Source organism: Dasypus novemcinctus, chromosome 27 (genome assembly GCF_030445035.2).
Source record: "Dasypus novemcinctus isolate mDasNov1 chromosome 27, mDasNov1.1.hap2, whole genome shotgun sequence".
Classification (NCBI taxonomy): Eukaryota; Metazoa; Chordata; class Mammalia; order Cingulata; family Dasypodidae; genus Dasypus; species Dasypus novemcinctus.
Genome location: NC_080699.1, coordinates 14,363,019 through 14,375,755, shown reverse-complemented (window position 1 = coordinate 14,375,755; position 12,737 = coordinate 14,363,019). Strand labels below are relative to the sequence as shown.

The window sequence follows — 12,737 nt, the reverse complement described above, 5'->3', positions numbered from 1 at the left end:
TTTTTGAAAGAGTTTAAACATGGTATTAATTATTCTTGAAATGCTTGGTAGAATTCACCTGTGAAGCCATCTGGTCCTGGACTTTTCTTTGTTGGAAGATTTTTGATGAGTATTTCAATCTAATTACTTGTGATTAGTTTGTTGAGGTCTTGTATTCCAGAGTCAGTGAAGGTTGTTCGTGTGTTTCTAGGAATTTGTCAGTTCATCTAGGTTGTTGAATTTGCAGCATACAGTTGTTCATAGTATCCTCTTATGATCCTTTTAATTTCTGTGACTTCAGTCATAATGTCCCATCTTTCATTCTTGATTTTATTTATTTTCATCTTTTCACTTTTTTTCTTTGTTAGTCTAGCTAAGTGTTGGTATTTTATTGATTTTTCTCAAAGAACCAGCTTTTGTTTTTTTTTTTATTCTGTTGATTTTTGTTGTTGCTGTTCTCAATTTCATTTACTTCTGCTCTAATCTTTACTTCTTTCCTTCTCTTTGCTCTGGGATCGTTTGCTGTTTTTTTCTAGTTCCTCCAGGTGTCAGTTACAGCTTCAGTTCTATCTCTTTCTTCCTTTTTAATATAGGCATTTAGGGTTATAAATTTCCTTCTCAGCACTGCCTTCGCTGTATTCCATAAGTATTAATTAGTTGTCTTCTTTCATTTGTCTTGAGATATTTACTGAATTCTCTTGCAATTTCTTATTTTACTCACTGAATATTTAGGAGTATGTTGTTTAGCTTCCTTATATTTGCACGTTCCCCCTTTCCCACCTATTATTGATTCCCAGCTTAATTCCATTATGACCAGATAAAGTACTCTGTATACTTTCAGTCTTTTTATATTTATCGAGACCTATTTTGTGGCTCAACATGTGATCTATTCTGGAGAAAGATCCATGAGCACTTGAGAAGAATGTTTAACCTGTTGTTTGGGGGTTCAAGGTTCTGTATATGTCTGTCAAATCCAGCTTGTTTTTTGTATTCAAGTTCTCTGTTTCTTTGTTGATCTTCTGTCTACTTGTACTATCTATTGAAGTTAGTGGTGTGTTGAAGTCTCCAACTATTATTGTAGAGATGTCTGTTTCTCCTTCCAGTGTTGCCAGAGTTTGCATCATGTACTTTGGGGCACCAGGGTTAGGTGCATAGATATTTATGACTATTCCTCCTTCTTGGTGGATTGTACCTTTTATTAATATGTAATGCCCTTCTGCATCTAAGTTTTTGTATTTAATGTCTGTTTTGTCCAACACCAGTATAGATAACCCAGCTCATTTTTGGTTACTATTTGTATGAAATATCTTTTTCCAATCTTTATCTTTCAACCTGTTTGCATCCTTGGGTCCAAGGTGAATCTCCTGCAGACAACAAATGGATGGCTCATGTTTTTTTATCCAATCTCTCACCCTTTTGATTGGGAAATTTAATTCATTAACAGTAAATATTATTACTATAAAGTCATTACCTTAACCATTTTTTCCTTTGGCTTTCATATGTAATATCTTATTTTTGTCCATCTTTTTACTCTTTTGGTTAACCTTTCTCCTCTTGTCTTCTACGCTCTCCTCCTAACCTCTCTCTCTTTTCTTTTCTGGGTGCGGAACTCCCTTTAGTGTTTCTTGCAGAGCTGGATTCTTGTTTACAAACTCTCTTAGGTTCCATTTATCTGTGAATATTTTGAACTCATCGTCATATTTGAAGGACTGCTTTGCCAGATAAATAATTCTTGGCTGATAGTTTTTCTCTTTCAGTCCCTTAATTATATCATATCACTGCTTTCTCACCTGCATTGTTTCTGAAGAGATATCTGCACTAATTCTTTTTGGATGTCCTTTGTATGCGATGGTTTGCTTCTCTCTTGCAGCTTTCAGAATTTTCTCTTTATCTTTGGCATTTGGCATTCTGAATATTATGTGTCTTGGGGTAGGTCTGTTTGGATTTATTCTAATTGGAGTATGTTGTGCTTCCTAGACACGTATATTCATGTCTTTCATGAGAGTTGAGAAATTTTCCACCATTATTTCCTCACATACTCTTTCTACCCCTTTTCCCTTCTCTTCTCCTTTTGGAACTACCATAAGATGTATGTTGATGTGCTTCCTGCTATCATTTAACCCCCTGAGCTCATTTTTTTCTATTTCTTTCTTGTTCTGTTCTCTCTTTAATTTCAGTTGTTTTGTCCTCCATGTTGCTGATTCTTTCCTCTGTGATTTCAAATCTGCAGTTGTATGCCTCTATTATATTTTTAATCTCATTTATAGTATGTTTCATTTCTGTATGCTCTGTTATTTTTCTATTCAAGTTTTCAAATTCTTCTTTGTGCTCACCCAATGTCTTCCTAATGTCTTTGTTTCTTTAGCCATGTTGTCCTTCAGTTTGATTTAGGAGATTTGTATGAACATCATTGATTTGTTGTTTCAAGTCTTGTGTCATGTCTGGAGCTTTGGTTTGATCCTTTGCCTATGTCTTCCCCTTTCTTAGTATGGCCTGTAATTTTTTGCTGATGTCTAGACATCTGATTGTGATGGTGAGTTTACTTGTATGGTTGATTTCTCCCTCTTGCCCAGGGATTTACCTTTCAGTACCTGTGTGCTACCACTGTTCTTTTATTCTTGGTTCATCTTTTTCTAGACCTTCAGGATTTTCCCTGTTTAATTACTCAAATCAGGGTTATGGTCCCAAAAATGGGATGAAGGCCAGTTTCCAAGGGTCTTGGAGGGAGGGGAGCAGTAAAGGCATCAGATTGCCTCTTTTATTTATTTGTTCTTTTTCCCTTCTTTACATGCACTTTCCTGGTCTGCCAACAGGTGATACTTTTGTCAGACCACTCTACCCAGACCCCAGATGCTAGTGGGGAATGCATTTCCTGTATTCCATCCTGGCTGAAGTAATGTCTCTTAGGGTGGGCTATTCATAACTAAGCCTTGCAAATCAAACTTTCTCAGAAGCTGTTCTGTAGCTGCCTATATCCTCCCTCCCTCTGAGTTATCAGCAACCAGTTCAGGTCTGTAGGGAGGATGTTTGAGGAGGCAGGTTATCTTTAGCTCCCTGCCAGCTCTCAAGGCAAACAATATTACTGTCCCATCTAGTCTGGAAATGTGCAACCCCTGGGGCACCGCAGACCAAGTTTGCAGGCCAAAATCAGAATTCGCTGTAGGCTGTGTCCCACTGCTTTCTTGGGGAAGAGGACCCCTTCAACACCCTCAGTCTATAGCTGCTAGTCAGGGGTTGGAGGACCCACTGCTGTCTGCTCTGAGGGTAGGGGCATGGGTGCCAGCAACTGCTGTTGAGCTTTATTCATGGGATTGTTCCAGCCAGTTGCATTTCCTTTCCTTTGCCCCTCTCTCTTCTGGGTCGTATCTAGCCTTCCCTTAGAACAGTTTTCTGGACAGATTCTGCCTGTCCTCTAGCTTTTTTCTGGGAGAGAAGTGAACCTTCTGCTTCTCTAATCCTTCATCTTCCCAGAAGTCTCCCCTCATAACTTTTTAATTTACAGTCTGTTTTATCTGATATTAGGATAGCTACCCCAGGTCTATTTTGGTTACTACTTGCATGGTGTATATTTTTTCCACCTTTTTACTTTTAACCTACTTGTATCTTTGAATTTAGAGTGAGTCTCTTGCAGACAGCATATTTTGGGTGCCATGATTTGAAGAAAAATATGTTCTTAAATTTAATTCATTCCTGTAGGTTTGAACTCATTGTAAGTGGGACCTTTTGATGAGGCTACCTCAGTTAAGTTATGATCCACCTCATCATCCCTTATAAGCGTAATGAAAATTGGACAGAAAGAGAAAGCCAAAGGAAGCAAAAACTGAAATGGAACCCAGAAGAGAAGGAAGAGACCAAGAGGTGCCATCATGTGCCTTTCCATGTGATAGAGAAACTAAAGATCACTGGCAGTTAGCACTAGAACACCAGAGTCTTTGGGGAGAAAATACTACCTTTATGATGTCTTGATTTAAACATTTCCTGGCCTCTAAACCATGAGCAAATAGCTTCTCATTGTTTAAGCCAAACCATTTCACAGTATTTGTTTGAAAAGCCTAGGAATCTAAAACATTGAGTCATGCTTTTTAATCCATTCTGCCATTCTCTGCCTACTGACTAGAGAGTTTAATCCATGTAAATTTAAAGTCATTACTGATAATGCAGGACTTTTTCTGTCATTTTGCTATTTAGCCTTTGTAAGTCTTATACCTTTTTTATCCCCTAGCCTTTTTGACCCTTAATTATTCTGTTAATACCTACTTTTTTATTTATATGATTTTTTGTGTGTTGTGCCATGAGTGCCTTCTCTTTTCTATCTTGATATATTTTTCATATGTTTTCCTTGTGGTTACCATGTGGTTAAGATTTAACATTCTAAATATGTAACGGTCATATTTGGTTTGATACTAACTTAATTTAAATAGCATACACATACACTTTTTTCTATACTCCTCTGTCTCCCCCGTCTTTTTTTTTTTGTACTTGTTACCACTTATTTCTTTGTACATTACATGTCAAAATCGGATATTTATCACTACTTTTTATGCATTTGCATTTTAGTACCTGTAGGAAGTAAGAAGTGGAGTTACATACCAAACAATACCATACAGTCATACTGGCATTTATAATTACTCAAATGTTCACCTTTATTGGAAGACTTTATTTCTTCATGCTGCTTTGAACTGTTGTCTATTTTCCTTTCAGTCTGAAGAACTCCCTTTAGCATTGCTTGTAGGGCAGGTCTATTGGTGATATACTCCCTAAGCTTTTGTTTATCTGGGAATGCCTTGATCTCTCCCTCAATTTTGAAAGGAAGTCTCTCTTAATATAAAATTCTTGTTTGGCAGTTGTTTTTTCTTAGCACTTTAAGTATTTCAAACTATTGCCTTCTTTCCTCCGTGGTTTCTGATGAGAAATTGGCACTCAATCTAATTGAGACTCTCTCTTATATAACACACTGCTTTTCTCTTACAGCTTTCAGAACTTTCTCCTTGTCCTTTGAATTCGACAGTTTTTTTTAAAAGATGTACTTATCCCCCCCACCCCCCACCCCCCGTTCTCCCCTTGTCTGCTTTCTATGTCCATTCTCTGTGTGTTCTTCTTTGTCCGCTTGTATTCTCATCAGGCAGCTCCAGGAACTGATCCTGGGACCTTCCGGAGTGGGAGAGAGGTGATCATTATCTTGTGCCACCTCAACTCCCTGTTCTGCTACGTCTTCTTATTTTCTCTCCTCTTTGTCTTTTGTTGCATCATCTTGCTGTGCCAGCTCTCTGCATTGTCCAGCACTCCTGCACAGAGCATCTTTCCCACACTGGGTGGCATTCCCACACAGGGCGGCACTCCTGCATGGGGTGGCATTCCCGTGTGGGCCAGCACTCCACATGGGCCAGCTCACCGTGTGGGCCAGCTCACTGTGTGGGCCAGCTTGCCCTCATAAGAAGGCCCTGGGCATCAAACCCTGGACATCCTATATGGTAGATGGGTACCCAATTGGTTGAGCCACATCTGTTTCCCCTGAATTTAACAGTTTGACCGATATATGATGAGGTGTCTTTTTCTTCATGTTTATTCTGTTTGGTGTTTCCTGGGATTCTTGGATGTGCATATTCATGACTTTTGGTAAGTATGAGGATTTCTCTGTCATTATTTCTTTGAATATTCCTTTTTTCCTCTTCTCTCTCTTTTCTCCTTCTGGGACTCCCATAATAGGTATATTGGTAGGTTTGATGGTGTTGCAGAGTCCTCTTAGGCTATTTTGGCTTGTAGTATTTCATTTTTCTTTCTCCTCCTCAGCCTGACTTATTTCAATTGTCTTGTCTTTGAGTTTGATATTTCTTTTGTCTTCCATCTCCAGTCTGTAGTTGAAACCATCCTGGGAATTCTTCATTTCACTTACTGTTGTCTTCAAACCCAGCAGTTCTGTTTGGTTTTGTTCTCTAAGTTCTCATCTTGCTCATTCATTGTTTTCTTGATATCCTTCAGTTCTATCTTTGTATTTCCCTTCATCTCCTTGAACACTTTTAAGATCATTTCATTAAAGTCTTTGTCTGGTATGTCCACTGTGTGTTCTTTGTTGCTGTTTTCTGAATTTTTAAATTCTTTCTTTTATGGGACATCATTTCCTGTTTGTCTTGTACTCTTTTGTTGTACACAGTACATTTGAATATTTTAAACTATTAACTCTGGGATTTATTCCCTGAGATGTATGTTTCTTGATTTTGTAACCAGTTGGTGATATGGCACATTTTCTTGAGTGTTATCTATCTTATCAGGAATTCTGTCCAAGGTGAATGCCAAGTGCAGGATTCTCCTTGTCTTTTCTGGGCCTTGCATCTTGTCCTCAGCTTGTGCTTGTTAGTTGTTTTTTAGGTCCCTGGTTAACAGGAGTTTGAATACCCCTTCAATTTCTCAGGAGACAGATCTTCTCCCTTTTCTAGGTATTTTCTCCAGCTATCCACCTCAACAATTTCCTACTGTACTTTCGTTGTCATTTCAAGCAACTTTCTCCTGAAAGACAAATTCTTGGGGTGGGGGGGTGAGGGGAGTACACTAGAGAGGAGTTTCCCAGGTTAGGTTTTCCCAGGTGGAACAATGCCAGGGACCCACCAAAGGGGCTCATACTGGCACCAAACTACTCTGGGGAGGGGATCAGGAAGGGTGCTAAGAGCTTCATTTTTGGTCCACAAAGCTGTGCTTCCTTTACGTGCCCAGCAAATGTAGCCCTTCACCTGTTCCCTACAACCCTGAGGAAGCATAGCATCTTTGTATCTCCTCAGCTGCCTTTGTCCAGGGTGGGTTTGGACAATGGCCATCTCAAAGCTGGGTGCCTAGTAGTCTGACATCACTAATCAAAAGCTATGATCAGCAATCTGTCTGTGCACTCCCCTGATCTTGGAGAAGCGGATTGGATTTTTGTGTCCTTTTCTGTTACTGCTAGGCAGGGTCCATACCCCACAGCAGCCTGCCATAAGAGTGGTGGATGGACTCTGGTAATCACAATGTGGGTAGAGGGATTAACTGGTATTTACCATAATTTACCAGTCTGTTCCTCTTGCTCTTCCCTGGATGCTGTACAGTGTTCTACTGAACTCCAGAGTTTCAAGATAGTTGTTCAGACAGTTCCTCCCTGTTTAAAAGTTGTTCTGGTAGAGACACTTAATCCTGAGCATCCTTCTACTTCATCTTCCCACAGTCCTCCCCTAGACCTGATTAGTTTTTATTACTGATTGATGACTGAAGTGTGTAGTTTCACAATTCTCCACCCAGCTTTGAGGCCTATGGTTTCAAATAGCCAGCCCTTCCTATATTAGAAGTTCCACTAAGTTTATATCTATAGCAGTTTCCCTCAAAATTTCAGATTAACATTCTCAGTGTCTTATAGGAGAAACCATCAGTCTTGGGACATAATGGGAGGGATTTCTTGATTCCTGTGGGTGCCTGTCTTCCTTGAGTATTAAGTCTCCAAGGGTCAACAGCACCAAAAAAATGCCAGATCTTCATGTGAGAAGATGAAACATTGTTAGAACATGTGTATTCATTTCTTCATTTAACAAATACTTATTAAGTACCTCAGTATACTGGCACTTTGCCAGTCTCTCTGTGGCACGTATCTCTCCTGTCTGGAAGATACTTGCTCCTGAAGACTCAATGTACTACTCTCACTTATCACTTAATTAGAAATACCTTAAAACTGGTCTACCCTCTCCTCTGTTTCTATCTTGGCATATTCCTACTGAACACGTAGTTCTTGTTTATATCCAGATAACTTCACAATCAATATTTCAAAATTTTGTTTATTCATTTTTCATTTCTCCATAGTTTTGGATGCCTATTGAAAATGTAACAGTGGGAGATAAAAAGGAAAGTGAATTCCATTTCTCTAAACTGAAGAGAAAGAAAGACTTGGAAAAGAAGAGAAAAATTAAAAAAATAGAATGGATGAGGCATATGTAAGTTGATAAAATACTTAGATTTACTAAAGAAGTGTATAGTATTTTAGGATTTAAAGAAGTATATAATATTTTAAGATTTTAAGAAATATTTGCTGTGACTACTAAAATAATTACATGATATTTTAAAAAGAAAATTTAAGATTACAGTTATATTTTTAAAAATGCCTACTATGAACCATGTTTATATCAGATATAAATGAATAAAGATGTGATGTTTCTGACATCAAGGAAATTTAAATCTGTTGGAAAGTCAGATATGAACATAAGCATTTGCTGTTTTATATTGGATAATTTGCATTTGCCCCTTCAGATCCCATCTATTCCCTTTTCCACCCTTCTGTTTGCTCTAAGAGACTGAACATGAATGGATTACATCAAGGGGCTCTTGTACTTTCAGTTTTCAATTGGGTTCATCCAATAGATAGAATATGAGGGATGGGGAGAAAAGTGAGTTAGGGGTATTATTTTTTCTTGTATTCCCTCCCTGTGATACCAATTTGGTTTGTGTGTGACCCCTAATCAAAAATACTGCACCTCTTAAGGCAACTGATTCTACATGACTTGCACTTTTTTCAGTTTCTGGTAACTGTTCTCTTCCATCATTACTTCAGACTTAAGACTGGTAACAGCTGAATTCTACTAAATCTGGATTACTGCACTATCACCTATACCAGTAGTTCCCCTGAGTTTGTGGTTCCCCTTCACTCAGAACCTTATAATTAGTGTCTTTGTAAAACCTCCTGAATTAGCCTATTTTGAGTATGCAATTTGTTTTCTATTAGAATCCTAACTGATATAGTAATAGGTACCAGGAAAGTTCCCAAGAAACAGACCCTTTAATCTAGAATTGAGTTGGTTATATATTCAAAGAGCATAAGGAATCTGCTTGCCGGGGGAAACAGAATACAGATAATCCATAGCATGTGGTAGTATAATGATTAATCACATTATCAGTGGTGGAGGCCTAGGACCAAATGCATATGGAAGGCAAGGCTTCAGATGATCAAGTGATTGGGACACTTAGTCTCTATGGCAACAATATTGATTGTAAAGATTTCAAGTCACCTAACTTCTTGTGGTTATAGGTAGTTTACACAGGGAAAGAGACATTTAAAACTACAGGACTAGATTTACCTGCCTGCCTTATACAAATAATAAAAAGCAGAAAAAATATATTATAATGTTGTTGTTGTGTTTATTTATTTATTTATTTTTTTGGCACTGTACAATAAGAAGCTCAGGACAGTGGTCTCTGAGAAAAAGGAGACAAGTAAGATAAGCCAAATAAGAACCCATCCATGTTGCCTGGAGAGAATTTCCAGGCTGTGGTGCAGGAAGAGTTACCCAACAGAGCCCTGACTGAGTTGACAGAGCTCAGTGTCTGAGGAGGCTAAGGTGACTAAAATACACAGGGCACAGTAGAAAAGTTGAGAGAGCTACAGAGAAGAGAGAGCTAGAGAGAAGGAGAGCTCTGAAAAATCTGCAGATGGTTCAGCTAAATACTTATTTGCACATGCCTGTGAGGAAACTATCTGAGGTAAGAAAAGTACAATGGGAAAGAATAAGGCAGGGATTCAAGAATCCCTGAAATTTAAATAGGATCAGGAATACCCACACAATGGACAGGAAGGTGTTGGACTCCCATACTGGGGAGTCCTGCTGTGTTCTCAGATAGAGGGGCAAGAGTCTCTCAAGAGCATAGGCAGTACCTAATAGGGGAGGGCAGGCTAGTATCTCAAGCCCTTAATGTTGTTGCAAGTAACTATAATTTTTGTACTTCAAGGAGTGAAGTTTGGCGGTTGCTGTGAGTCCTGAGGGAAGGGGGAAGGAGGAATAGAACAGATGGAACATGGGACATTTTAGGGGCATTGGAATTGTTGTACATGGTTTTGCAGTGATGGGCACAGGCCATGCTAAATTTCATCAAAATTTATAAAAGTGTATGGTCTGAAATGTAAGCCATAATGTAAATCATTGGTCATGGTTAGTAGCAGTGCTTCAATATTTGTACATCAATTGTAACAAACATACCACCCACATGTAAAAAGTTATTAATAGAGGAAAGGGGCAAGGGAGGAGGAAGTTGGGTACATGGGAATCCCCTATATTCTGTACATGACTTTTCTGTAATCTAAAGCTTCTTTGAAGATTAAATGAAAAAAAGAAGACACTGGGGGAATAAATGGAAGAATATGTCACCGTACATACAAGACAACAGATCCTACAGTGATAAAGACATAATGCCAAAATTTGGGGTTTTTTAAAAATTTTATTTCTATTATTATTTCAAATTATTTTTAACTTTTTGTATTTTTGTCATTTTAAAAACTATCATTATTTCATTTTCTTATTTTATTTGGCTATTTTGTTGGCTTATTTGTAAAGAAGTTTTAGATCACAGAAGGGTTACAATCTGTGGCAGGGGAGGATCACTGGTGTGGGGTATCAGTGATGGGGAATGCATGGGAGGAGGTTCACCTGGGGCATACCTATAAGGCATATGAAGGAGTTCAGGTGTTCATGGGGCATTGTCACGGTGGGTGGAGATCCACACAATAATTGAAAGAATATCCAGTTCCCATCCTGGGAAGTTCTGCCACATTCTCTAATGGGACAGCAAGGATCCCCCAAGTACAGGGGCAGTGACTAGTGAAGGAGATGACCCTTGATGTTGATGACTGTACTTATGAACCTTTTCCTTTCAAATTGAAACTTAGCCTAGTATCATGGGTTGCCTAAGAGTTATCTCCAGAGAGCCTCCTTGTTGCTCAAATGTAGCCTCTCTCTAAGCCAAACTCATCATATAAATGCATTACCTTCTCCCCAGCATGGGACATGACTCCCAGGGATGAGCCTCCCTGGCACCCAGGGATTACTACCAAGCACCAACTAGCAATGCAACTGGAAAAAGACTGTGACCAAAAGGGGGAAAGGGTAAAGACAAATGAGTTTATATGCCTGAGAGACTTCAAAGTGAGTCAGGAGATCATTCCAGAGATTAAACTTGTGCATGTCTAATCAGGATCTCATTGACTGCCATGGTAAATATTGCCTCAAATAGCAGAGTGCCTGAGGGCACTGGAGACATCCAGCCACTGTAGGCAGGGTTGATAGCTCAGGAGTTTGGTGCCTTGCCAGTGGGCCCTACTTTGGAATTTATGCTCCCCTGTGTGACAGAGTTGGATTCAGTTGTGGTTTCTCTACCCATGGTGCCTCTGCCCTTTCCATTTGAACCTATAATTAGTACTATACTTGATAGGTTATTTGTCCAAGAAACTTAAATCTTTGAGCTTTCCACGTGCCAGTTGGGCCCTGAATCTAAACAGAGTTGCAACACCTACTCTCTAGTTCACTGGACTTATCCAGGACAACTAACAAGGAAATGATGATGGACAATGAACATCCCAAGGAACAGATAGAGTCTACAACTACAAGGAAGATTGTCCCATCCATCTGCCCCATGGGATCTAAGCCTCCTCTCAGTTAGTGACAGAGCATCACCATCCCAGAATCCTCAGGACTGGGGAATAAATAATGGACTAGAGTAGACTTACTGTTATGCTACTATAGACTTATTCTAGCAATGGAAGAACTTTTATCATTGATATGGAAGCAGTGGCCTCTAAAGGTTCTGAGGGGAGGGAGAGGGAAAAAATGTGTGCAGAAGGGGGCATTCAGAACATTGGAGTTGTCCTGAATGATGTTGCAATGACAGATACATGCCATTATATATCTTATAAATTTGTGTGGGAGAGAGTTTATAATGTAAACTATAATCCACACTTAATGGCAATGCTCCAATATGTCCATCTTTTATAACAAATGTATTAATACTACACTAATGAAGGATGTTGTTAATGGGAAACTGTGGGAGGGGTAGGGAGTGGAGTATATGGGAATCTCCTACATTTTTAATGTAACATTTATGTAATCTATCTTTAAATTTTTTTTTAATTAAAAAAAAGGGTCAGGAATAATTCATGTTCCAAGCAGCCAGATAACACACAGATATCAAGTAGCATTCTCAGAAGAATATTGCCTAAGTTGTGGGGGCCAATCAGCTCTACACTACTTTTAGACACACTTAACAAATGTTAAAAACAAGTCTCCAGAGAATAAAAGTGTTTCCAAATTATTAATACTTGACTGCATCTCAGAACAAAGCCTCAAAATAATTACAGGGAAACAAAAAATTCCAGTACCCCACAACATAAAGTTCACAGTGTCTACTTTATGTTAAGAAATTACCATGCATGCAAAGAAGGAAAATGTATCCCATACTAGAAGAAAACTTAATAGCTACAGATCCGACAAAAGTAGCTTTCAAAAATGAAGATGAAAGAATTTTTAGACAGGCAAAAGGTGAGTTCTTTCATCATGAGCATACCAGCACTATTAAAAAATGTTAAAGGAATCCTCAGACAGAAGGAAAATGATTCAAGATGGAAATGCAGATCTGCACAAAAGAATGAAGAGCACCAGAAATGATATTTATTTATTTATTTTTAAAGATTTATTTCTCTCCCCTTCCCGCGCCCACCCACCCCAGTTGTCTGTTCTCTGTGTTTATTTTGCTGCATCTTTGTCTGCTTCTGTTGTTGTTAGCGGCACAGGAATCTGTTTCTTTTTGTTTTGTCATCTTGTGTCAGCTCTCCGTGTGTGCGGCACCATTCCTGGGCAGGCTGCACTTTCTTTCACGCTGGGCGGCTCTCCTTACGGGGCGCACTTTTTGTGCATGAGGCTCCCCTACACAGGCGACACCCCCGCGTGGCATGGCACTCCTTGCACACATCAGCACTGCGCATGGGC

The 12,737-nt window shown here is 39.0% G+C and overlaps 1 protein-coding gene across 4 annotated transcripts in view; it reads left to right on the top strand.

Moving 5' to 3' along the window:
• Positions 1-12,737, top strand: part of C27H11orf65 (chromosome 27 C11orf65 homolog) — a 149,474-nt gene that overhangs the window by 74,326 nt on the left and 62,411 nt on the right. For all 4 annotated transcript variants that reach the window (XM_058289105.2, XM_058289106.2, XM_004470852.4 and 1 more), the window contains one exon: positions 7,795-7,925. In XM_058289105.2, the coding sequence (XP_058145088.1) occupies positions 7,795-7,925 (131 nt within the window). The remainder of the gene's footprint in view (positions 1-7,794; positions 7,926-12,737) is intronic.